At 27.3% G+C, this 22,858-nt stretch overlaps 11 protein-coding genes across 17 annotated transcripts; 6 read left to right on the forward strand and 5 right to left on the reverse strand.

Annotated features, from left to right (window-relative positions):
- Positions 1-183: 183 nt before the first annotated feature.
- LOC139988302 (BLOC-1-related complex subunit 8 homolog) lies at positions 184-1,020 on the reverse strand. The gene is made up of 2 exons (XM_072005536.1): positions 880-1,020; positions 184-791 (listed from the first exon to the last, which is right to left on the reverse strand). The coding sequence occupies exons 1-2, from the start codon at positions 932-934 to the stop codon at positions 334-336; spliced, it is 513 nt and encodes a 170-aa protein (XP_071861637.1). The 5' UTR covers positions 935-1,020; the 3' UTR covers positions 184-333.
- Positions 1,021-1,243: 223 nt separating this feature from the next.
- Ssrbeta (signal sequence receptor beta) lies at positions 1,244-2,671 on the forward strand. The gene is made up of 4 exons (XM_072005535.1): positions 1,244-1,383; positions 1,820-1,964; positions 2,037-2,351; positions 2,437-2,671. The coding sequence occupies exons 1-4, from the start codon at positions 1,361-1,363 to the stop codon at positions 2,551-2,553; spliced, it is 600 nt and encodes a 199-aa protein (XP_071861636.1). The 5' UTR covers positions 1,244-1,360; the 3' UTR covers positions 2,554-2,671.
- Positions 2,672-3,566: 895 nt separating this feature from the next.
- Cert (ceramide transfer protein) lies at positions 3,567-6,319 on the forward strand. Its single transcript, XM_072005487.1, has 8 exons — positions 3,567-4,159; positions 4,261-4,380; positions 4,479-4,716; positions 4,850-5,133; positions 5,205-5,372; positions 5,432-5,860; positions 5,937-6,069; positions 6,162-6,319. Exons 1-8 carry the CDS (start codon positions 3,887-3,889, stop codon positions 6,287-6,289), a joined length of 1,773 nt encoding a protein of 590 aa, XP_071861588.1. The 5' UTR covers positions 3,567-3,886; the 3' UTR covers positions 6,290-6,319.
- A 1,175-nt stretch (positions 6,320-7,494) lies between these two features.
- Arp2 (Actin-related protein 2) lies at positions 7,495-11,236 on the reverse strand. Of its 4 annotated transcripts, XM_072005504.1 has the most exons (10): positions 11,107-11,236; positions 10,825-11,024; positions 10,599-10,709; positions 10,241-10,258; positions 9,788-9,805; positions 9,355-9,434; positions 9,153-9,288; positions 8,702-9,061; positions 8,351-8,629; positions 7,495-8,267 (listed from the first exon to the last, which is right to left on the reverse strand). In XM_072005504.1, exons 2-10 carry the CDS (start codon positions 10,870-10,872, stop codon positions 8,097-8,099), a joined length of 1,221 nt encoding a protein of 406 aa, XP_071861605.1. In that variant the 5' UTR covers positions 10,873-11,024; positions 11,107-11,236; the 3' UTR covers positions 7,495-8,096. The 4 variants fall into 4 exon arrangements, with proteins under 4 accessions (XP_071861605.1, XP_071861607.1, XP_071861606.1 ...); XM_072005506.1 differs by lacking the exon at positions 10,241-10,258; XM_072005505.1 differs by lacking the exon at positions 9,788-9,805.
- A 230-nt stretch (positions 11,237-11,466) lies between these two features.
- On the forward strand, positions 11,467-12,235 carry Purple (6-pyruvoyl tetrahydrobiopterin synthase purple). Of its 3 annotated transcripts, XM_072005539.1 has the most exons (4): positions 11,467-11,602; positions 11,665-11,744; positions 11,799-11,837; positions 12,067-12,235. In XM_072005539.1, exons 1-4 carry the CDS (start codon positions 11,535-11,537, stop codon positions 12,114-12,116), a joined length of 237 nt encoding a protein of 78 aa, XP_071861640.1. In that variant the 5' UTR covers positions 11,467-11,534; the 3' UTR covers positions 12,117-12,235. The 3 variants fall into 3 exon arrangements, with proteins under 3 accessions (XP_071861640.1, XP_071861639.1, XP_071861638.1); XM_072005538.1 differs by having other exon boundaries at positions 11,799-12,235; XM_072005537.1 differs by having other exon boundaries at positions 11,482-11,602; positions 11,653-11,744; positions 11,799-12,235.
- Positions 12,128-14,095, reverse strand: Bwa (alkaline ceramidase). Its single transcript, XM_072005532.1, has 5 exons — positions 13,766-14,095; positions 13,484-13,648; positions 13,222-13,378; positions 12,912-13,149; positions 12,128-12,833 (listed from the first exon to the last, which is right to left on the reverse strand). Exons 2-5 carry the CDS (start codon positions 13,574-13,576, stop codon positions 12,512-12,514), a joined length of 810 nt encoding a protein of 269 aa, XP_071861633.1. The 5' UTR covers positions 13,577-13,648; positions 13,766-14,095; the 3' UTR covers positions 12,128-12,511.
- A 74-nt stretch (positions 14,096-14,169) lies between these two features.
- On the forward strand, positions 14,170-16,425 carry Wuho (tRNA (guanine-N(7)-)-methyltransferase non-catalytic subunit wuho). Its single transcript, XM_072005517.1, has one exon. It carries the CDS (start codon positions 14,560-14,562, stop codon positions 15,721-15,723), a length of 1,164 nt encoding a protein of 387 aa, XP_071861618.1. The 5' UTR covers positions 14,170-14,559; the 3' UTR covers positions 15,724-16,425.
- Rpt4 (Regulatory particle triple-A ATPase 4) lies at positions 15,798-17,747 on the reverse strand. The gene is made up of 7 exons (XM_072005514.1): positions 17,584-17,747; positions 17,343-17,422; positions 17,232-17,271; positions 17,010-17,146; positions 16,570-16,942; positions 16,223-16,486; positions 15,798-16,145 (listed from the first exon to the last, which is right to left on the reverse strand). The coding sequence occupies exons 1-7, from the start codon at positions 17,678-17,680 to the stop codon at positions 15,955-15,957; spliced, it is 1,182 nt and encodes a 393-aa protein (XP_071861615.1). The 5' UTR covers positions 17,681-17,747; the 3' UTR covers positions 15,798-15,954.
- Positions 17,748-17,884: 137 nt separating this feature from the next.
- LOC139988294 (pseudouridylate synthase RPUSD4, mitochondrial) lies at positions 17,885-19,608 on the forward strand. Its single transcript, XM_072005526.1, has 4 exons — positions 17,885-18,279; positions 18,340-18,514; positions 18,590-18,779; positions 18,839-19,608. Exons 1-4 carry the CDS (start codon positions 18,102-18,104, stop codon positions 19,331-19,333), a joined length of 1,038 nt encoding a protein of 345 aa, XP_071861627.1. The 5' UTR covers positions 17,885-18,101; the 3' UTR covers positions 19,334-19,608.
- Positions 19,340-19,882, reverse strand: Mrpl34 (mitochondrial ribosomal protein L34). The gene is made up of 2 exons (XM_072005543.1): positions 19,743-19,882; positions 19,340-19,662 (listed from the first exon to the last, which is right to left on the reverse strand). The coding sequence occupies exons 1-2, from the start codon at positions 19,781-19,783 to the stop codon at positions 19,461-19,463; spliced, it is 243 nt and encodes an 80-aa protein (XP_071861644.1). The 5' UTR covers positions 19,784-19,882; the 3' UTR covers positions 19,340-19,460.
- A 418-nt stretch (positions 19,883-20,300) lies between these two features.
- On the forward strand, positions 20,301-22,386 carry LOC139988280 (uncharacterized). 2 transcript variants are annotated; one of them, XM_072005496.1, is made up of 4 exons: positions 20,303-20,682; positions 20,756-21,179; positions 21,249-21,305; positions 21,373-22,386. In XM_072005496.1, exons 2-4 carry the CDS (start codon positions 20,769-20,771, stop codon positions 22,285-22,287), a joined length of 1,383 nt encoding a protein of 460 aa, XP_071861597.1. In that variant the 5' UTR covers positions 20,303-20,682; positions 20,756-20,768; the 3' UTR covers positions 22,288-22,386. The 2 variants fall into 2 exon arrangements, with proteins under 2 accessions (XP_071861598.1, XP_071861597.1); XM_072005497.1 differs by having other exon boundaries at positions 20,301-21,179; positions 21,376-22,386.
- The last annotated feature ends 472 nt before the right edge of the window (positions 22,387-22,858 follow it).

Raw genomic sequence — 22,858 nt, forward strand, 5'->3', positions numbered from 1 at the left:
TATTCTCTCTTACACAAATTATAACGACATCTATAGGACTTTGTCTACAACTTAAAGTGATATGATCTCAATTGATAATTTTTGTTCATACACTTTTTTTTTTAAACGATATTGGTCAAATATTAATAAATTGAAGTAAATTAAAATATTCTAAATATCCAAAAATGTTAACATATGCAACTATTCAGAATATAACAACAATAATTTTATTTCACATAACCCACCTATTTTATGGCATACAAATTGTTAGTAGTCTAATCAATTATTTACGATATTTACATTTATATTTCTGAACAATATTATATTTTAATGCATTTAATTATCATTTCAAATTTAATTTGTTTTTTGAATCTCTGTAGAATATTTAGCATGATTCATCATAGACTCTACTTTGTTAGCAGTTTCTCTGACAACATCAGATATTTCATCTGGTAAATGATCTAATGTAGGAATGTGTGCAGATAATCTTTTGTATACAGAATCTCTATTTCCATCTTTTTTGTGCCTTCGTTGTTCCTCATAGTTCAATTGTTGTTTAAGAAATATAGCATTCTTGAAGAATTCTAAAGTATTTCCAAAACTCCTTCCGGCACCATTCATTGCATCAATAGCACTTACAGCATATTCTACATCAAAACATCTACCTAAAAGTTGCTGTTGAAGTCCAAGCACTTCTACTTGTTTCTCTATCATAGGAGGTAATACTTTCCTTACATGTTCCTGAAGTCTATAAAACGCAAGAGATGGTTCATTTGCAACTATATGCATATTTTCAGATATACGCTCAGTTGCTAGAATATTAAAAAAATAAGGTGTCAGAAATAACCAAAATATATTCATGACAAAGATATACACATGTAGTATATATAAAATCATAACCTTTCTTAACTCTCGCCTCTAGTTCTTGATCTAGTTGATACACTTTTGCAGTCATTATTTAAAATATTTTATTAATAATAAGTTTAAGTACTATATATGTATAAGTATATACAAATATTGTACAAAATTCTCAAATTAAATCAATTTAATCATCTGAGAATAATATTTTGCTGTTTTACGATACGCTTTAGATATTTGATACAATTTCTATATTCTCATTAATATTTTACACATGGTATTATAAATGAATAAAATCTTTTTCTACATCAATAAAATTTTTGTATAAACACAATAAACACAATACAACAAGACATTAATTTATTTTCACCGCCATTTTATTAAACACTCTGTACCGGAAATTAATGCTAGCAGACTGTGTTTTCCCTTGACGAAACGTGGCATCAAAGTGTGTACTGTTGGCACTTCTCTCAAATGTATTTTCCAGATCGAGTGAAATAATTGTTTCGTTGTCTTGAGTGACATGACGTTCTATCGTACAAAAAGGTAACAATTTTTATTGTATACATAAAACTTATGAAAGTATTCATTATAATCGTGAGATTTTTGTAAATGTAATAGAAAAATTTGCTATTTTTGTTTAGAATATTTTAATAATGAATAACTATAATATTTTACTCTTTTAAATAATGTAAATTACTGGCTTTTTATGAATGAAATATATAAAACTTTCTGCTTTTTACAAATTGTAATAAGTAATTTAATAATTACAATAAACTTTGTACAAAAGAATCATCAATTATTATCATTAAAGTCATATATTTATATATTTGTATAATTTTATATATAGATTTTATCTCTGTTGATAGAATATAAATTAAAAATGTGACACACACACACACACACACACATTGAATTTATATTAATATAAACAATGTAATTTTTAATAATAATAATGTTCTTTTCAATGTTAATATCCTAGCATGAAGTGGCATATCATATTCATAGCATTTGCTGCTTTTCTTTTTACTACATATGCAGAGGAAGAAGAAGAAGCTGCAAGATTATTGGTATCTAAACAACTACTTAATAAATACCTTGTAGAAAATATGGATATTGTAATTAAAGTAAGTATAAAAATAAATATGGTTTATGTATATGTAATGTTTTTATCTTAATAGAGAATTTATCATTTATAGTATACAGTGTATAACGTTGGCAGCGCAGCTGCATTAGAAGTTGAAATTACAGATAATTCTTTCCATCCTGATCATTTCACTCATGTCAGTGGAGAATTAAATGCAAGGATAGATCGTGTTCCACCCTATACAAATGTCAGTCATATAGTTGTTGTAAGGCCACGTAAATTTGGATATTTTAACTTCACATCAGCCGAAGTTTTATATAAACGCAAAGAAGATACTCCTAATTTACAATTTGCCGCAAGTAGTGAACCTGGTGAAGCAATAATTGTATCATTTAGAGATTATGATAAACAATTTTCTTCACATGTTGTAAGTAACTATTGAATATTGTGTAAATCAATATAAGCATTGTACTGATTGTAATAAAATATAAAATACTTATGTAACATTTTAGGTTGACTGGGCTGCATTTGCTGTGATGACATTACCTTCATTAGCTATTCCTTTTGCATTATGGTATTCTAGTAAAAGCAAATATGAAAAATTACTTAAAACTACGAAAAAACATTAATCATATACTTATCGTGTTATTCAACAGAGACTTTTTTTCTATACAAATATAAGAAATTCGACTGTCCCCGCTTTCTGTACATCTAATTTTATAATAAATATTATTTATAAATAATTTACATTCGCGCGTTCTTCATTATTTTGCTTAGTTTAGATTATAAGTATACAAATTATGCGTATTCGTTAATAATTATTTATTTATAGATTACATCTTACGTTCATATAGTCTTATAATTAGTAAATATTATTTATTTTTGAGAATAAATAATGTAAAAATTACATAAAACCCTCTCTCTATACTATAAAACAGTTCAACTGTTTACATTATTACTTGAGACTATGTACATATGTATATCAAATAACTAAATGTATGACATGTACATAAATTACATAACTAGGAACCATGTACATATATATAAAATAGTCAATCTATTCTTGAACTATAGTTACATTAAATCATTTAATATTTTGCTATGTATAAAATTATGTAACTTAGATTATATATTATAAAATATGCACTCTCTTATGTACATATATATTTACACACATTTAATATTAACATAAACAAGATGACAAATAATTAGTCTTCTAATAAATTATCTATATATTTTTATATAATTATGACAACATAGGTTTTGTTCATACACATAAATAACTAAAGGATACAAATTTAATCATGATTTGTTTATATCATTCATATGGATTTACAGCAATCTATTCGTTACTAAATAACTTTTAAATCAAATATATACATACTTCGATAATTATCGATGCTTTAAATCGATATTCGTTACTTTTAATCGAACTGTATTAATTTAATTGTTATTATTAAAAAAGTAACGGAATCACATTGGATTTCAAATATTTCTTACTTATCCATTATTAGTTGAAGAAAAATATTGTTTATGTAGACAAAAAGATAATAATTAATGTTTAAGGAATCTTAAAAATATTTAATTTTCAAGAATATGACCAATCAAGAAAGATTATAGCGCACATATAACATTCATGAAAATACTGCTTAAATAAAACTGTTGATTTTCTTATTTGGCACTTAGTCTTGTTATTTGTCGAAAAATACAAGCTGTTGATGTCTCATTTATTTGATAAGACATTTTATATAACAATACGTATGATTATTAACGATCAATATGTTCTGAAACTTATTTTGTGAACAACTACTGGTTAATTACTTTGCAATTTTCAAATTACTGTAACTGTAGAATAACTATCGATAGATTATCCCGCGTTAGAGTAACTTTAAAAATATTATTTGGATATGTTAAGTTTATTTTAAAAATAATTGGTTCTGAAAGTGAGATTTACTCGCAAGAATGGCCGATGAAACAGAAACGATTCGACTTGCCAACGACGATATTGAATGTATGGAAGGAGAGATAGATGCTGATGATGTAGATGAAGAAGGTTCAGATGGAGTTGTGGTTCCAGAACTTCAGGGTACATTATCCAAATGGACAAATTATATACATGGCTGGCAAACTAGATTTATTGTTCTCAAAGATGGTACTTTATCTTATTACAAATCTGAGCAGGACAGTGGATTTGGATGTCGAGGTTCAATAAGCTTGTATAAAGCTAATATTAAGGTATGGATTGGTATAAAGGAATCAGTCTCTTATAAGATTTAATTCTTTGATAAAATTGGTAAAAAACTCATGATATTACTCTATACTATTTGTATTATTAGGCTCACGAATTTGATGAATGTAGATTCGATGTGTCTGTAAACGATTGTTTAGTATGGTATTTGAGAGCAAGTAATCCAGAAGAAAAGCAGCGTTGGGTGGATGTTTTGAAATCTTATAAGGTACTAAAATTTTATTATATAAATTATGTAAGTTATTGGATAAATCTAATAAATGTTCCTTTGTTCTATTAAAAAATGTATATGTTTACTTTAAACAGTCGGAATCAGGTTATGGAAGTGAAAACAGTTTAAAGCGACACGGTAGTGCCATTTCACTTATATCAAATACACAATCTGTTACAAGTGCAGGTAGCTTCACTAAACGTGGAATTAGAGGATTAAAGGAAAAGTTAGCAGAACTTGAAACTTTCAGAGATATTCTGATCAAACAAATTGATACTTTGCAGAAATATTTTGATAATTGTGCAGAAAATGCTAAAAATATTTCCACGAAAGGTATATAAATTAATAATTTCCATTTATGTAAATTCATTTGTTATGTATTCAGTTGTTTCATGTCCTCTTTTATTTTTTAAATAAGGTACTTTTTTTTTTCTTTGCTTTTAATTGAATGGGAAAATTGTTTCAGAAAATAAAGTGGAGACAATGTTTAATCCAGCTGAACAGTCTGTGGACTTTAAAGGTGAAGCAATAACATTTAAAGCAACGAGTGAAGGTGTGCTAGCAACATTACAGCACTGTGTTGAATTAATGGTGCAACGAGAAGATGCATGGCGTCGAAGATGGGAAAAAGAAATCGAGAGAAAACGAAAAGTGCAAGAACTTTATAAAGCTTTGAAAGAACAAGTTACAATGCAACAAAGTGACTTTCCTAGACCTAGAGTTCTTATTCATGGAGGTCCAGATTATGAGGTTCGATTTTATAAATTAACAAAATATCTTTAAAAAAACATAACATAGTAAAAAAAATTTTAATGTTTAAGGAAGGTCCACATAGTGCTCTTTGTGATGAAGAATTCTATGATGCAGTAGAAACTGGATTAGATAAAATTGATGAAGAAAATCAGCTAAGAGATCGTTTGAAACAAAAATCAGTTTCAATTTTAACTACTCCGATAATGTCGGCAGTTAAACACAGACTTTGGCCAGAGGTAATTATTTATTTTTAAAGTATACCATATCTATATTACAATATTATAATAATTTTTAGATACAAAAAATAACGATGGAACAGTTGCATTATGCGCGTCTTGGAGTAGGAGCTGGTGGATGGCAATTATTTGCTGAAGATGGTGATATGCGAATGTACAGACGCGAAGAAGAAGCAGATGGTTTAGTGGTAGATCCTTTGAAAGCTTGTCATGTTGTGAAAGGAGTTACTGGTCATGAAGTTTGTGAAATATTCTTCAGCCCTGAGTATAGGACAGGATGGGAAGCTACCCTTGAAGATATGACTGTGGTTGAAAATATTTCCAAAGATACTTTAATATTTTTACAAACGCATAAGCGAATTTGGCCAGCAAGTCAGAGAGACGCATTATTTTGGTCACATATGCGCCGAGTCTCCGATGATCAAGATCCAGATGCACACGATTTATGGATAGTTTGCAATCATAGTACAGAACATCCTGATTATCCTGTAAGATTTTATATAACTTAATTATATATACTTATATATTACATGAAATATTTATATATACACGAAATATTTACAGCCAAACACTGGAAAATGTGTAAGGGTTTATCTAACTGTTTGCCTTGTGTGTCAGACTTTTATTGATCCTCCGAAAGATGAAGATGAAATAAAAAGAGAGAATATAACTTGTAAAATAACTTATTGTTCTGTTGGTTTGTACTATATCATTTATATGTTTAATCTGTGTATATTAATATAGTAATATTCTATTATATCTGTAACATTATCTTTTTTTTTAATACAGTTAATCCTGGTGGATGGGCTCCAGCATCTGTTCTACGTGCTGTTTATAAAAGGGAGTATCCAAAGTTCCTTAAACGTTTCACTAACTTTTGTATTGACCAGTGTAAGGATAAACCAATTATATTTTAAGAATAATTAATAGAACTTCCATATTTTCCATCCAATTTTTCATTTATTACATCGAAGCATTTTCATGCCCTTGATGTACTAATATATCAAAGAAAAAAATCAGAAGTTGAAAGATAAAAATTCGGAAGCAAAAATTCTGTCAAGTAATGAAAGTGTTTTATATACTATTTTTTTTATTTGCTTAACGTGATCGATGTATATACATATATACATATATATATTATAATATATATATTATAATATATATGTATATATTCATAGCTTAGTAAAACAGGATACAAACTGTTACATTGAAAGTGATTTATTAAAGCGTAAAAAAGTATTATATACACTTCCAAAATAACTTTATAACGTGGGACGCATGCGCTAAAGCACTGTTTGTAAATTATATTTACTTCTTTAAATAACAGCTTGTTACTTTATTGTTATACAGAATGCTATCGCAAGTCACTTGTACAAATCTTAACAAATTGAATATATACACATTTATCTATTGTTATATTATATATCCAATTAAACATGAAACTGTACGATACAAATTATATTGTTATTTTTATTTATACATAAAATGTGTACACATTGATACACAGTATAAGGGTCAAATGGGGAAACATAATAAAGACTGTTGTAGATTTGCCGTAATTACTTCAGATCTGTTACTTTAATTTAATTCCTTATCGTTGTTAAGATGTCATCAACGAGAATAACATTTTTAATTAAATATTTTTATTTGATTCTTATAATTAGAAAACGCTTATTTACTGTACAGTTTTAACAATTAAATATGTACAAGGTTTTAAAATTAGTGATAGAATTTTCGTAAGAAATAAATTTATTTCTACAAATTATTCAATTAAAATAAAAAAAAATCATATATATATATATATACATATTAAATATAAAATTCCTGTATATATACTTCATATGCTCTACTATCAGAACATTGAAATTTGAATTTTGTTCCAATAAGTGTAGCTTAAAGATATTAAAAGAGGATATAGAGAGATGTATAAAAATGCTTCTCTGGTTTCTTACAAACTATTATGATTTACAATAATGGCCAAAATTCAGAACATTTACGTGAAAAAGTATTTTGAATTTAAAAGATTTTATATCAAAAAATGCAACTCTGTATAAATTTCTTATCGCTCAATAAAGTAGTAAAACATACTTCCATAAATAAGAGTTAACAGAACAAATAATAATTAAATTTCACTATTGTATTTACAAATTTAATTATTTAATTTTAGCCATTATATTAACAAATTGCTAGTTTGAGCGATTATAGGTACAATATTTAATTCGAATATTATAAAATAATTGTAAACTGAATAAATAGACATACAATTGTTTGTAATTCATGATGTATCTCTATTGAAAAAGATTGCAATTTAATTGAATATGATTGAAGCACTAATAAACGATATATTTACAATGTATCATCCACAAATATGCTATATGAGTTATGGCAAATATACACATATGGAGTATACAATACTCCAAAAATAGTTGGATAGTCTACAAAATTTAAGTCAATTTATATCAAATTTAATAACATTTTAATTCCAATACAATCATATGTTAATGTATTTAAATAAAATTAATTCTAATTTAAAAACTTAATATTTTTAAAACTTATGATACCGCATTATATGCCTCTCTAATTATACTTGTTACCTGTATATACTTGAAATAATTTGGTATAAATCAATCGTGAATATAAAATATATATACTTTGCACTTTGGAACGATTTCAAATGTATAAAAAAATGTATATTTCTTTTCTATATTTCAATAACTATTTTCCTTATGATTCATAAGAACCTAATTTTTTTAATACACTAAGACCTTTTTCTTCATATTCTTCTCTTGTAATCCATACTGATTCACGATCTTTTGTAATTTCTGCTAATACAGCACCACCCATAAAAACCATATCTTTACGTCTCGGGGAATCTTCAATTTTTATCTTAAATTTCTGAAAAATATTAAAGAGTAACGAAATAATAATATATATTCATTAAAAAATTGAGAAAAAAATATAAGATATTTTATAATTACATTTAATTTCGAAGTATCATTTTTTAATACTCTTTGAAGGTAAAGTTGCTTAATTTCTCTTTCGAGTCTAGACGGAAGCCCAGGATACATTGTACTGCCACCACTTAAAACAATATGTTTATATAATTCACTTCTTATATCAATATCAGCTGCTTGAATAGTACTAAATACTAATTCAGCAATTCCTTGAGCCTCAACATTTATTAGATGAGGCTGGAATAAAGCTTCTGGTGCTGCAAATCTCTCTCCACCTACTTTTATTACCCTCCCATCTGGCAGCTAAAACAGATTATAGATACAAAACATATTTTAGTGTCATAAATTTTGTTTTGCATTACAAAATTCACTTACAGTATATGATTCAACCAAAACAGTTGTTTCAAGCGCTAATTTTTCTTCAGTTTCTATATTATAGCCAATATAACATAACTTTTCCTTTAACATTCTAACTGTTTCAAAATCAGCTGAATGGTTAAATGCATAGCCACGTAATAAAAGAAGTTTTATTAAATACATTGTAATATCTCGACCAGCTATATCCAGTCGTCGAGTAAGATGAGGTAAAGCATACTCTTCAAATACAGGACAAATATGAGTAACTCCATCACCAGAATCTACTACAACACCACTAATCAATCCTTGAGCATACAATGTAAGTACTGCTTGAATTGCAATATATGTTCCAGCAAAACCATATTTTTCAAACATTACCTGTAATATTTCAATTATAATTTGAGAAAACAAGAGTATCATAATTAGATTAATTATTAATATATAATATATAACGATAACTTAATATTACCTCAATCATTTTTTCACGATTTGTGATAGGATTCATTGGTGGTTCTGTTAATAAAATTTTGCATTCTCTAGGATTAATATTCATTTTTTCCTTTCCAAAAGTATAGTCCCATACATGACACATGTCTTCCCAATTTCTATTAGATATTTAAATAATTAAATATCTCATAATACATACAAATTATATATGGTCATATACACACCTAACAATTCCATTTTGCATTGGATAACTAATCTCTAGCATAGACCGAAGTTTGCTTGCTTCATCCCCAACCATTAAATCCTATTAATGTAAAACATAATGAAAATATGTAACTATCTAGATTATTATCAGATGAAATATAACATGTTAATAGAAATTGTTAATATTTCAATAACTTAATACATTCTACTTTTTTATGAAAAAATCGAGAATAGAATTAAATACAAGTTTTTTAAAATTCTATAACGCTAATTGTTTAAATTAATGTAACATATAAAAAAAGTAACAGATGGTAGAATACTAATAGATTCTTATTCAGAGATCAATGTTGGGTAAATTATGGAAACTATTACTTTAAAGATGTCCAATTTGTCAAGTACTGACATAATATTGATAAATGTAAATATTAACATTAAAAAATGCAATGAACTTACAGGCATGTTAAGCACATCCTATGAGAGCAAGTGTAAGGATACAAATCAGTTAACAAATGCAAAAATTTACATTAAGTAGATCTCAAAAATATAAGATATATAAAAGTCCACACATATATAAGTATAAATATAACATCTGTAAATGTTCTATTTTATATTTTATTTCTTATATTTATTCAATACCAATAAATAGAAAAACAATTAGCAATATATTGGATAAATTTATTATAAATTATCAAAATGAAAAATATAATGTTATGATTGTCATAGTTACTAATTAAGTTTTCAACAAAGATGTTATATATTCCCATACTTTTAAAAATATCTGTCTTACTTTTAATATGCACAATCCATTTTAATTTTGGTTAGTAAACAAGGTTAATAAATGACAAATGCGTTTTCAATCAGACTTAAACTCTGGGGCACACAGTGTAATATTATGAAGTGACTTACACGAATACAATATTCTTGCTGAAAATTAAGTAAATTTATTAATAAACTGCATAGAAATGATGGATTATGATTTTGTTTCTATGGTTAAATAAAGGAATCTCAAACTCCAAATTGAAAAAATCATATAATCAATTCAATTACTAATGTTCCTTACAAAATATGAAAGAAAGATGATTTATTTTATTTAGGTTAAATAAGTAGTATATTTTCATAAATTTTTATAACAATGAATATATATTAAATACAGAACAACAAATATCCATAAATTACATTAATAACTCTTTTTTAAATAAATAATTGAAAATACAATAAATAGCCTAAACTTGATTTGCTATAATTGGAGAATTAAAAAATATACCTTCACATCAATGTCTCCTATTTTATTGACAGCTCTGATAATAGGACGTCCAACTATGGATGGAAATATATGTGCTGGGAAATTTGCTCCTGCATATCCACACTTTACAAACTATAAAAGTATAATGTTACTTTGGTATTTTCAGAAAGAAAGTTTTACAAAATATAAATTTAAAAGGTATAAACGAAATAGAAATCAAAAAATAAAAGTAAAGTCATAACCTTACCCCTGTTCCGTTATCGCAAACAATAATTTTTCTACCCTTGCTATCCATTTTTCAATATGATGTTATTATTTAAACGGACTATATGTTTCTTATGTTAAAGCTTATTAAACATTGCATATTCTGCGAGATGACTAATTGTTATAAGATCTAGGGCGTTACCGGCATGACGATTTGGAAGCAACAGCGACCAATACAATCACCTAGTTTATAATCAAATTACAGTCATATTAAAACAACAGATGTTTGCTACTTCGTTTTAAAGAATCAAAATGTATAACTTACATGAACTTTACTAACGTAAACTCACTCACTTTGATATAAACTTGCAAACGCAGTCGTTCTTTAAGTCTAATGAATATACAATCATTCTACTCGGATTGGTTCAATCGTATCTTTCCCGATTCCCGAGCAAGTTGTTATCTATTTCTATCATTTACTTTAACAAATAAAACGTTTCTGTTCAAAAATTCTTCGTATATTTGAATTCTGGTTAAATAATACGTAAATAAAAATAAAGGACTAAATAATATAGTATTGTAAAATATTTACAAAAAATAATATATTTTATAAGAAATGCTATCGTAATCAAAAAATTCTCATTATCCTTGAACAATCTTTTTTATAATCATGCTGTTTTTTGCACAATAATTCTTTTCCTGCATTTAATACTTTATGAAATCGCATTCCATACTTTTAAGTGACGCATATACATGATGGAACGTCCAATCGTGTATTTAACGAGAAAAGAAGTAATATCCAGCTGTCACCGTCTGCACAAGTATTGTATGATTATTTTTGCACATAAAATTTTTCTATTTGATGAACAAGAATATTTTTCAGTGAGAACTTAACTGAGGAAGAAAACAAAAATATATATGGAAAATGTAATAACTATTGGGGACATGGTCATAATTATACAGGTAACTATTATTGCTATATTAATGTTTACAACTTCTCATTATATTTTATTTTAGTGGAAGTGACTGTATGTGGACCTGTAGATCCTGTAACAGGTATGGTCATGAATATATCAGATTTAAAATTATTTATGAAAAAAGTGTTAATGGATCAACTGGACCATAAGAATTTGGATAAAGATGTACCTTATTTTAAAAATACTGTTTCTACTACTGAAAATGTAGCTATATATATATTTAATGAACTAAAAAGGATTATGCCTAACTCAGATCTTTTATATGAAGTGAAGATCTATGAAACTGACAAAAATATTGTTATTTACAGAGGAGAACAAAAATAAAATATTAAATTGGTCTAAACATATGTTAATTTAAATAACACAAGGTTATAAAAAGAAGAACACTAACTCGATGTTACCTTTATTTCTTTTTTCTTACACAAATATATTACAATATTAATTCATACTTCAAGAGAATAAATATCTTGTACACTATCTTAATATTGCATTTTTACAGACCTTACTAATTTATTAATCACATATATTTGTACAATAAGTAATAACTAGAATAATATCACAAATTTAAAAAATGAATAAATCTATCTTCGAATTAAGTTAGATAAATATAAAATGTGTATATTTCTTCTTTGTAAAAATGCTGGTACAAAGTTAAATTCTTTAAATAAGCAAAGTAAATAGTATATTGCGTTTTAAATCACTAATCATTATTTTTTAAATACAAAACAGCCTTCATAATATTGATGTTGATAATTATATATTTGTATTTATATCAAGTTTGACATAACTTCTAATAGTTACATATGGTATACCAAGTTCAAAATCATTCTTTGGCCAATACTTTAGTACTGGTGATTGCTGTGGCTTTTCCTCTTTTACAGAAAAATATGCAAAAAGTACAGCTGCTGTGTAACTTGCAATAAAAATAAATAAATGCCAAAGTGCATGTAAATAAGGGAAATTCAGGTTCAGCCAAGTATCACAAAATAAACGATCATTCAGCCAACAAGCAACTGCTAATAACCATACAGCACCACATCGTAAACCCAATCTATAAACCCTCATTGATTTTGTCCTTAAGAAAAGCATGCATGATGATATAATTAGAGATTACAACATAAAATCTTATATAGACGTTAATTAAGAATTGTACCTTTTTAATTCAATGATCATAAATCCAAATGCAGGTATACCAAGACTCATTAAAGCAAATGCATTTATTGCAGGATGTATAAATGATAAGCCAGTTGCAATTAGAGTTGGTAAAGTTGCACATATGGCAAGAAGTTTTCTATCATTATGTAAAATATTTGGAAAATACCTTCGTGGAAGAAACATACAAAAACCAGCCATATATACCCATAAAATTGCTAATTCATCTAGCAATTGTCCTATGACAAAATAATAAGTAATTTTTATGTTTTTATTTATGTTCTATCAATCTATAATATATTACTACTTACCTATAAGGGATAATGTAGCATGAAAATATGCACTACTAAGACCTACTATCATCAGTAAAAACCAAATTATATGAATTCCAGGATTTACAAATCGACCATAATCTCTAAAGAGATGCATTAGAACAGGTGGAAGTAACAAAAATACTACATTACTTAGCTGTGAATAAAAATATTTTTAGTTTAATATTTTAGGAATTTATAAGTTCTATAATTTTAAAAAGAAAAGATAAAGAATTTTGTCTATATCATTGTACATACGAACCGTATTCATAAATTCTGCAATACTAGAAGAAATACTATAATTGCGTTCACACCAATCAATTGGTGAACTACCAGCTTCAAATGGTTTCCACATATCGAAATATATATTTTTACCAGATTTTTATCAATATAAAAAAGTATAAATGTAACATTTGTAATCTATAATCTGTATAAAAAATGTATAATTGTAATAATATAGAAATAAGTCACTAAATTATTTAAAGTTTATGAAGAATATGCAAATCAAAGAGAAATGTTTATAGATTTTTTAGGTCTCTCATACCTTTTAATCACACATATTGTCATTTCGTATCACTTTTATGTGCATTGAGGATCTCTATTATATATGCAAAGCATAACACATATCTATTGCAATTTGCAGACAAATTGCGAACGAAAGATGATTAACAAATATATATATGTATTTTTCGCGCGATTAATCAACATTATGTCACATACATGTTTGTATGTTCGTTAAAAGTTAAAACAATGATATTCACGCTTACACTTTAAGCTGCTTAAGAATGCAACGATTAGAAATACATACATGTACTTAATTGATGATATACATTAATAGTTAAATCTTTTAAAGATACTGATCTAACGAAAGAGATCTTCATAGCTTTTTCGCGATATTAGAAACGGTTAAAAATGTTTAATACTAAATAATTTTTTCAAGGAATTGGATTCTATATTTATGTTTCTGGATTTTCATACATCTATCATTTCTTTTGTAAAAGTTGGTACTGGTTGATACTATTCTACTATTGTATAATCTACTACCTTGTCTCGCGTCTCGATGGACACAATGTAGTTTATATGTACAGTTTATGTCAATACATTCAACATGCAATCCACGCGGAACTACTCATGTGCAGTGAATGTTGACAATTTTAACAGTTAATATATGTGATATATAATCGAAAAATGGATTTGATTTATTAGAATTTTATAACTTAGTAAAATATATATAACAGTTTATTCTTTTCGAATATATGAACAACATAATAAGCATAAAAATAGTGTTCTAATTAAAATTATTGTATTTTTTGGTCATAAAAATTTCATTTTTCAATAATGAGTTTTTGTATATACGAATCAGACATTATTATATGTAATAATGAACAAATTGTAATGTATAATATTGAAAATGGTACAGAAACAACTATTTCTTTACCTAAATTGCAAAGTGATAAAAAAGCTGATGTGCATAACAACATAAACAAAGAAACTCCTCACACGATTACCAACGTAATGTTCTCATATGATGGAAAATATTTCTTTGTCTATACAAATCGTAAGCAACTATGTTTGTATGAAAGAAAAAGTCAGAATCTTGTGTTAAATAAAATACTTCCTAGAGCTGCCAGCAAAGTGCAATTTACGCCAAACAACGACATAGTTGTTGCTGATAAAACAGGAGATGCTTACCTATTTTCTAATAAGCAGTCTGACAATGGGGTCCTACTTTTAGGACATTTATCAATGTTACTTGACGTATTAATTACGGAAGATGGAAAGTACATTATTACAACAGATAGAGATGAAAAAATTAGAGTGTCTATGTTCCCAAATTCATATAATATTGTATCCTATTGTTTAGGACATACAAAATTTGTAACAAACATCTTGGAATTACCTCATGACAAAAATGTTTTAATATCTTGTGGAGGAGATGGAATGTTTATATTATGGGACTACAAGATTGGAAAAGAATTATTATGTATTAATTTTCATAATAAAATATCTAAAAGTGATATTGAAAAGTTTAATGAACAACTTCATAATTGTAACTTAGAAGAGTTTATTGAGGTTTTACCTGTTAAACATTTAAAGCTTTTGGCACTTAATACAACTTCATCTTTAGCTATAATGAGCTTTTATAATAGTACATTATTATTAGTATATATAATTAATAGCACATCAAAATCGAACTTTGAAGTAGTATATGTGCAATCTATTATTGCAGATAGCGAACCAATAGAATGTTATCTGTACAAAAATAATCTATGGATATTAAATGAACTTGGATTTAAAATATATGAATTTAAAAATAACAATTTTATACTTACTGATGGAACAGATTATAAAATAAATAACTTAAATAACTATTGGAAAACACTAAAAAAAGATTTTACTCAACAAAATTTATTTTCAATCCTGTATAAAAGAAAATATGATAATGTCCAAGAATATTTACAACGGAAAAAAACACGTCTTACAAATTCAATTGATGCATAATCAATTGTATGTAACATTATAGAAGGTATGAATGATTTTTATATAGAAAAAAAATATAATTATAAAAAATAACATTAGATTGAAACAAAATGTTTAATAGAAATTTCATACATATTTTCATTATAAAATACAAATAGTATTACAATAAAGTAAGATCAGTTTATTAATCCACACAGTATTTAGTAAATGAATTGAATTTGAAATTTCATGTAATCATTATATGTATATAAATTAAACAGGCTTGTAATCTAATTTGGATTCAAGCTTCTTATTATCTGAGACTTTCCTTACTGCCTTCATAAAATCTTCTTGTATTACATATTCCCTTTCTAATCTTATTGCAAATAATCCTGCTTCAGTGCAAACATTTCTTAAGTCAGCACCATTAAATCCATCTGAAAGCTTAACTACTGCTTCATAATCTGAAATAAATTTAAAATGATTAGGAATGTGTATAAAACGAAAAAAGAAATTTTGTTGAAATAAAGATAAAAATTACCAATTTCTCCATGCTTAGATATAGGACCAGCATGAATTTTTAAAATTTCTAAACGTGCTTGTTCATTGGGTAGTGGAATTTCGATTTTTCTGTCTAATCTACCCGGTCGTAACAAAGCTGGATCTAAAGTGTCTGGTCTATTTGTAGCCATTATCATTTTAACTTGACCTAAAGAATCAAAACCATCCATTTGATTCAACAATTCCATCAAAGTTCTTTGAATTTCACGGTCGGCACTTGTACCTTCCGAAAATCTGCGTCCACCTGCATAAGAATAGATAATTAAAGACATTTTATTTTTTACTCTCCTCCTTCCTTTTTTTTCTTACGAATAATAATATTTATACCAATTGCATCAATCTCATCCATAAATATAATACAAGGTTGATGATCACGTGCATAATTGAACATTTCTCTAATTAACCTTGCTGATTCACCAATATATTTATCAACAATAGCGCTTGACACAACTTTTAAAAAATTTGCATCTAACTGACTAGCAACTGCTCTAGCCAATAATGTTTTTCCAGTTCCTGGTGGGCCATACAAGAGACATCCTTTTGGAGGAGTGATACCAACTCTTTGAAATAACTCAGGATTTAGTAATGGTAATTCTATAACTTCTCTCAGTTCACGTATTTGTTCACTTAGACCACCAATTGCACTATATGTAACATCTCCAGGATCTTCATGTGACATATTATAAACTAATGGGTCAACCTAAATATATAAACATTTAAAGTTTACTGAAATATGTAACATTGATTTATGGCAAAATAAATTTTACCTCACGGGGCAAATAACGCATTATAGTAAGAGTAGTCATGTCAAGGGCTACTCTTGTTCCAGATTTCAATTTATTTTTATCAAGTTGGCGCCTACATCCAACAACATAACGTGGACCATTTGTTGCTTTTACTATAACTATAAATAAAAACCTATGTGTTTATATATATATTATATGTAAGGACACCTTTTTATTTTACTCAGACCCTTTACTTAAACTTACACTTTTCTTCTGTAAGTTGTTTCAATACTTCTCCGACGATCTAAAGCGTAAATAAATTATAATTGTAGTAGAAAATATTGAGAATCATTAAAAACAAGATTTATAACATACCTGACCAACACTTTGTAATGCTTTTAAATCACTTTCAGATTTATCATACTGTTTTGTTAAATCTTTGAGATGCTCTCTCACTAAAAAGATAAAAATATGGTAAAAGTTTATTAAATCATGTACATAAATATAAATAGGTTTTTTAATAATAATCCATGTATGTAAGATTAAGGTTAAGTATTCCAAATTTTATTTAGAAGTACAACAAGCAAAATCAATATATCTAATAGATTTAACTTACTTTCCTTTAAACGTGACTCCACTTCTTTATGTTCTATAAGCTTTTTTCGATAATCTTGAAGGGCTTTTTCCCTAACCGAATCCACGGTGGTTGCCATCTTTACTTAATTTGCTGTCTAACTGTCTCAGGCAATGTTTCTATGAACACCGTGTAATCTGTAAGGCCTGTGTTATGTGTGTATAGTTATTTTGAAATATTAATTTCAGAATTTAATAAGACAAATATTGTATCCGAAATATCTTTTTTATATCCAATAATACTAATTAAAGATGGATTTAAATTAATTATTCACTGCTTTTATATTGTGAATCCTCTTTTATTGCAAATGTTACAATGTATACATACACAACTTATTTATTGAGTTATTACTTAACTACACCGGCTCAGCTATGACTTAACCTATGTTTTTTAAAGTATCTTGTATCTTGATAGTTTTCAAATATATTGTAAATTAAATTAAAAACCATATTTTTGGATGAAATCAGGAAAAAGATTGTATTCGAATCAACGCAATTAGAATGCTAACTTTAATAAATAAATCTTATACACTCAAATGTGCATATGCCACAGTTACATCATGTACAAAATTATTGAAAAGAAATCATATGGAAAATCATCCTTATAAACATATTCATCCCTGGAAATCATTTAAACAATTTTCGGATGATCTTTTAAACAGTATAGTTTATAATAAAGGTAATACACTTAACATAAACTTATGTCTTCAGGTTTCAAGTTTTAATTTTGATTTTATAGATGGATTAGTAGTATTGAATAAACCATACGGGGTAAGACGAACCCTTGACACAAGCACAATAAATGTACGAAATAATGTACCCAATGGTACAGATTATACATTAAATGATGCTTTACCTTACATAGCTAAACAATTGAATTATTTAAATTTAACTATAGTTAAATGTCCTGAAATGTAAGTACAAATCATTTATTAATAATTGTTAATAATGTGTTTCTTATTTACAGTCATAATTACTCTTGAAATTAGGTATATGAGTGGTATTACATTATTAGCAGCAAATGAGCGTGTTCATCATGCTATAGAACTTGCATATGTTCGTTCTAACTTTCAAGTAAACACTTATTGGATAATTACAGTCGGTATACTAAAAGAATTGCAAGGTCAGAACAAGTTGGGAATAAAAGCAATTTCAGATCCTCAATTTAAACATAGAAAGGTAAGTTTATCAAATACTGTTTGAAAAGAAATTATATATTATCATAAAAAAAATTTCAGCTAATTCTTACGTCATCATGGTCTAATAATGAAAAAAAGCAACGCAAAATAAAACTGTTAAAAACAGAATACAAGGTGTTATCCAACTCTACACTTAATTTGTGTTCTCTAATTGAATTAAAATCATCTACTCATGCTAAAAATGCTATTAGACTGTTTGCTGCTACACATCTGTATTCTCCAGTTCTAGGAGATAATATTTATGCATCTCGGATTCAGAAAATAGGGAATACTTATGTAAGAGCTGACCCATTTCTTAGTTGTCCTGGACTACCAAAATTGGATATAAGACTTCTGCGATTGTTAAATGTAAGGCATAATCAACAAGAAATTATTCCTGCTCACATTCATTTAAAGTCAGTAGTTCTTCCAAAATTTTTTGGAGAAACTTTAACAATTGAAGCTCCTTTAATGCCACCTTTTGATTGGACATGTAAACAGCTTGAATTTAAACATTTAATTCCACTAATGTCTAAATCAAAATCAGCATTATAAATACAATGATTTAATATGAGTTCTTTTTATTTTGTAAATTCATATTTCTTAACCTTGTATATAGTATTTTAATATATTTATTTAAGAAAACAATATAATTATTTAATAATGACTCAAAGTACAATATTTAATGACTGAGTACGTATTTGCCTTTCAATATCCTTCTCATAAGAATTTTCCGTCCACTTAAAGTTGACATCCTTGCATCCCATCCATGTCGTTTAATACGACGATGTTCATTAGGACGGGGAAAATGATGCCTTACATTAGTTCTACTCAATATAAGACTCCATGGATTGGTTATTATTGGACTCAACGATGTAAGCCGCCTGTAACACAGTGTTACTAAGAAAAGCACACTTATTTACTTATATATTATTTCGATCAAATATACAGAATAACATCATACGGAAATGTTTGACACGCATTGGAGAATAAAGTGCCTATCATATTATAAAATTTTTAAAATAATTTTATACTTCAACTTATAACCACAAATTAGGTATTATTCGTACACCCAAGTCCTGCCAGAGAGCGTTATCTTTGCGTCTGAAAGTTATATGTGCTAAGGTCATTTGCTATGGAGGCAAATACGAATCGGCTCACATGATCGTATTTCAAATTAATACATCATGTTTATGATTTTTCAATATAATAATGCAGAGTGCAATAATAATGCATGTAATTTATTTTCAAAGTTAAAACGACAAAGGAATCAATTTAACAACTGGGTTAAAAATCTAAATTTTTAGATAATTTTTAAGGCTTTTAATATAACCGTGGTATATAACCAGAGAGGAACCTACTTTATGGTATAATTTTCAGCAGTTGCGAATTCTACCACTAAGTGACTTTTGCTTAGATATGCGAATACAGAGATGGGAAGTGGCTGCGGAATTACATGATGGCACAACACAAAGAAGATTGCATTCATTTATATGATATGTATGTATATAGGATGTATATACACGCAAGTTTAACTAGCAGTAGACAATAGCAGCAGCCGCAACAATCACGTTTTGTTTATCTTTACTGACTCTCTCATTAGATGGAGTATAGTCGGCAGCCAATAGTTGCAACCGCTGCAATCGCATTTTGTTTATGTTTACTACTTCGGCTTGTTGGATAGATTATGACTACGATCACATAAATGATTACATTATATAATTACATGATCGTGAATTGTATCTCACTAGTGTTATAACGTTATAAGTTTATTGTTTATTCTTAGCTGAATCGATAACGTTGAAAACAACAAAAATAATAAAGAAATTTTCAGGCTATACCAGAGATTATCTCTAGCTATACATTGAATAAAGTATTCTCATACCATCTCATACATTGTATATGTATGTATATAATTATACAGTCATTAATATTTTTCTGAGATTCTAATTCTAACGTATATGTTGCATCAAGCAGTGGTTTTATTTATATGAACGATAATTCTTTTCACGTGAAAATGAGTCTCGTTGCATATGGAAGTAGCGATGAAAGTTCAGACGACGAAAGAAGTAATTGTAATACCGAAACCGAAAATAGAGTTACTCCAGAGGTTACAGTTTTACACACAAATCACAAGTTATATTTACCTACTTCAGAACACAGTATATTTGCAGAAAAAGACGATGAAAATAGTATTAACATAGAAATACCTAAGACAAGTGCATCATTAGAAAAAATACACTTTGATAAGTTACCTAAACCCAAAAGTATGATTACCGAAGCAAAGAATGTCACAGAAGAAGATGATATTCCACCGAAAAGGGAAATTGAATTTAAATCTGAGAGACCAATAAAAAGGAATCGAGTTCCAGTTAAAATAACAGTGCCGTCTTTATCTGAAGTAAGATAAATTTTTATCTCTATGTACTTCTCTTATTTCTTGTGAATCAATACATTGTCTTAATTGCAGTTTAAAGATGTTGCAAAGGAAAATGAATTCAAATCCAATAAAGTTGAATCATCAAATGTAAGTATTATGTATGTATAAGAAATAATTCGTAATGAATGAAATTAAAATTCATGTATAATTTCAGAAGGGTAGTAAACTTTTAGTATTGTTGCCACCACCTAAAGGAACTGAAATCAAAAGTACCAATAATTTAGTACCTAGTGTTATTAATAAAGTTGTTAAAGAATCTAGTCAAATTACAGTTCAACCTAGCAAAGATACATATATAAAAGATTCAAATAGCAGAAAACTCATAAAACCTATTACAACAAAAAGTTCTATAAGTATAACTTATGACTCTAATTCTGACGATGAAGATGACACAACCATAGGCAGTGATAGTAATTCTGTTACAGATTTCTTTGCTCTAACAACAGCTAATACTGTTTCATCTTCCACTTTACCAGATTCCTTGAATGCTAATGTAGAATTAAATAACTTTGATCTAGAATTTAAAAATAATCCCAAAGAAGATAACAATTTATCTAATTGCTCCACTGGTAATTCTGATATAGTTGTAACAGAAATGAATATCAATAAATCTCAAAAAACATTAGTGAGTAACGTCATGAATTTACCAAGAGAAGAAATATTATTAAAAAATAAAACAGAAATAGGTCCAAAATTACCACTGCCTGAACAAGAATATAATGTAGATTCAGAAGGTAATGTGGCTTTTGATGATAAGGCTATTGAGTATCTCTGTGGGAAAAGAGGAGTGAAACGAAAATCTAAAGAAATTGAAGAAATAAATATTATAGAAATAAATGGAGAAGATATTAAACCTGATGAAAGGGAATGGTTAGTAAAAGCATTAACAGAAGAGCCTGTACAAAGACCAATATCTATGCAAGGTGGGGGAGTAAGTTCTCAGTCTAAAAAGAAACACCAAATAACATACTTAGCACATCAAGCTAAGGCAATGGAAATGGAATTGAAGAATCAATGGGCACAAAATAGGTTAACCAGAAAACAAACACAATCAAAATATGGTTTTTAAATATAGAATACTTGTATTAGATATGTTTGTACATACAACATTTTTTCTTTATTATTGTATAAAAGTGAAAAAGTTATAAAGTAAGATATTGATTAACAATACTGTTATACCTATCATTCATTTTGTTTTCTCTAAAAATATGTTCTTTGAAGTTTCATATTCCTTTTTTTTAATTACAACTAGAGGTTTAGCTTGTAGTAAATTTGGTGGTAAACCTCTATATTAACTAAATTATGGATTAAGTTCTGCTAAATATCTATGATATTTATTTAATACTTTTTTGGAGTAAAATCTTCTACTTGCATATCTGCTAAGTCAGTTTCTAACTTTTTTGCAGTTTGCTGATATTCTTTTAACTTTGTAAATAATGAAACATGGTTACAGCGAATATCCACTTGCTCTTTTTGAGAATTCTCAATAATGCTTTCAAGTGAATTTATAACCTCTTGCAAACAATTAAGTTTCCTTGAAAAAATAGTGTATTTTCTAGAATGATCATCATATAATAACGCCAATTGTTTTTCTTCATACTGTCTTCTTTTTTCCTCTATTTTCTTCCTTTGACTCACTA

Source organism: Bombus fervidus, chromosome 6 (genome assembly GCF_041682495.2).
Source record: "Bombus fervidus isolate BK054 chromosome 6, iyBomFerv1, whole genome shotgun sequence".
NCBI lineage: Eukaryota > Metazoa > Arthropoda > Insecta > Hymenoptera > Apidae > Bombus > Bombus fervidus.

Bases quoted from the DNA above. Each gene is read 5' to 3' on its own strand.
- Rpt4 (XM_072005514.1), bottom strand. From the start codon at position 17,680: ATGGCAACCACCGTGGATTCGGTTAGGGAAAAAGCCCTTCAAGATTAT. The intron at 17,423-17,583 runs GTAAGTTAAATC...TTATCTTTTTAG, and splicing joins GGAGTCACGTTTAAAGGAAA to TGAGAGAGCATCTCAAAGAT. The intron at 16,487-16,569 runs GTATAAATATTA...ATTCTTATGCAG, and splicing joins GGATGAGATTGATGCAATTG to GTGGACGCAGATTTTCGGAA.
- LOC139988302 (XM_072005536.1), bottom strand. From the start codon at position 934: ATGACTGCAAAAGTGTATCAACTAGATCAAGAACTAGAGGCGAGAGTT. The intron at 792-879 runs GTTATGATTTTA...TTAATATTCTAG, and splicing joins AGAGGCGAGAGTTAAGAAAG to CAACTGAGCGTATATCTGAA.
- LOC139988280 (XM_072005496.1), top strand. From the start codon at position 20,769: ATGAACGATAATTCTTTTCACGTGAAAATGAGTCTCGTTGCATATGGA. The intron at 21,180-21,248 runs GTAAGATAAATT...TCTTAATTGCAG, and splicing joins CAGTGCCGTCTTTATCTGAA to TTTAAAGATGTTGCAAAGGA. The intron at 21,306-21,372 runs GTAAGTATTATG...GTATAATTTCAG, and splicing joins ATAAAGTTGAATCATCAAAT to AAGGGTAGTAAACTTTTAGT.
- Bwa (XM_072005532.1), bottom strand. From the start codon at position 13,576: ATGTGGAAACCATTTGAAGCTGGTAGTTCACCAATTGATTGGTGTGAA. The intron at 13,379-13,483 runs GTTCGTATGTAC...TTTTATTCACAG, and splicing joins TTGCAGAATTTATGAATACG to CTAAGTAATGTAGTATTTTT. The intron at 13,150-13,221 runs GTAAGTAGTAAT...ATTTTGTCATAG, and splicing joins TGCTACATTATCCCTTATAG to GACAATTGCTAGATGAATTA.
- Mrpl34 (XM_072005543.1), bottom strand. From the start codon at position 19,783: ATGATAGGCACTTTATTCTCCAATGCGTGTCAAACATTTCC. The intron at 19,663-19,742 runs GTATGATGTTAT...ACTGTGTTACAG, and splicing joins AATGCGTGTCAAACATTTCC to GCGGCTTACATCGTTGAGTC.
- Wuho (XM_072005517.1), top strand. From the start codon at position 14,560: ATGAGTTTTTGTATATACGAATCAGACATTATTATATGTAATAATGAA.
- Purple (XM_072005537.1), top strand. From the start codon at position 11,535: ATGATGGAACGTCCAATCGTGTATTTAACGAGAAAAGAAGTAATATCC. The intron at 11,603-11,652 runs GTATTGTATGAT...TTGATGAACAAG, and splicing joins AGCTGTCACCGTCTGCACAA to AATATTTTTCAGTGAGAACT. The intron at 11,745-11,798 runs GTAACTATTATT...ATTTTATTTTAG, and splicing joins ACATGGTCATAATTATACAG to TGGAAGTGACTGTATGTGGA.
- Arp2 (XM_072005504.1), bottom strand. From the start codon at position 10,872: ATGGATAGCAAGGGTAGAAAAATTATTGTTTGCGATAACGGAACAGGG. The intron at 10,710-10,824 runs GTAAGGTTATGA...ATACTTTTATAG, and splicing joins TTTGCGATAACGGAACAGGG to TTTGTAAAGTGTGGATATGC. The intron at 9,289-9,354 runs GTGTGTATATGA...AATATCTAATAG, and splicing joins ATGCAAAATGGAATTGTTAG to AAATTGGGAAGACATGTGTC.
- Ssrbeta (XM_072005535.1), top strand. From the start codon at position 1,361: ATGACGTTCTATCGTACAAAAAG. The intron at 1,384-1,819 runs GTAACAATTTTT...TTAATATCCTAG, and splicing joins ACGTTCTATCGTACAAAAAG to CATGAAGTGGCATATCATAT. The intron at 1,965-2,036 runs GTAAGTATAAAA...TATCATTTATAG, and splicing joins ATATGGATATTGTAATTAAA to TATACAGTGTATAACGTTGG.
- Cert (XM_072005487.1), top strand. From the start codon at position 3,887: ATGGCCGATGAAACAGAAACGATTCGACTTGCCAACGACGATATTGAA. The intron at 4,717-4,849 runs GTATATAAATTA...AAATTGTTTCAG, and splicing joins TAAAAATATTTCCACGAAAG to AAAATAAAGTGGAGACAATG. The intron at 5,134-5,204 runs GTTCGATTTTAT...TTAATGTTTAAG, and splicing joins ATGGAGGTCCAGATTATGAG to GAAGGTCCACATAGTGCTCT.
- LOC139988294 (XM_072005526.1), top strand. From the start codon at position 18,102: ATGCTAACTTTAATAAATAAATCTTATACACTCAAATGTGCATATGCC. The intron at 18,280-18,339 runs GTAATACACTTA...TTGATTTTATAG, and splicing joins CAGTATAGTTTATAATAAAG to ATGGATTAGTAGTATTGAAT. The intron at 18,515-18,589 runs GTAAGTACAAAT...TCTTGAAATTAG, and splicing joins ATAGTTAAATGTCCTGAAAT to GTATATGAGTGGTATTACAT.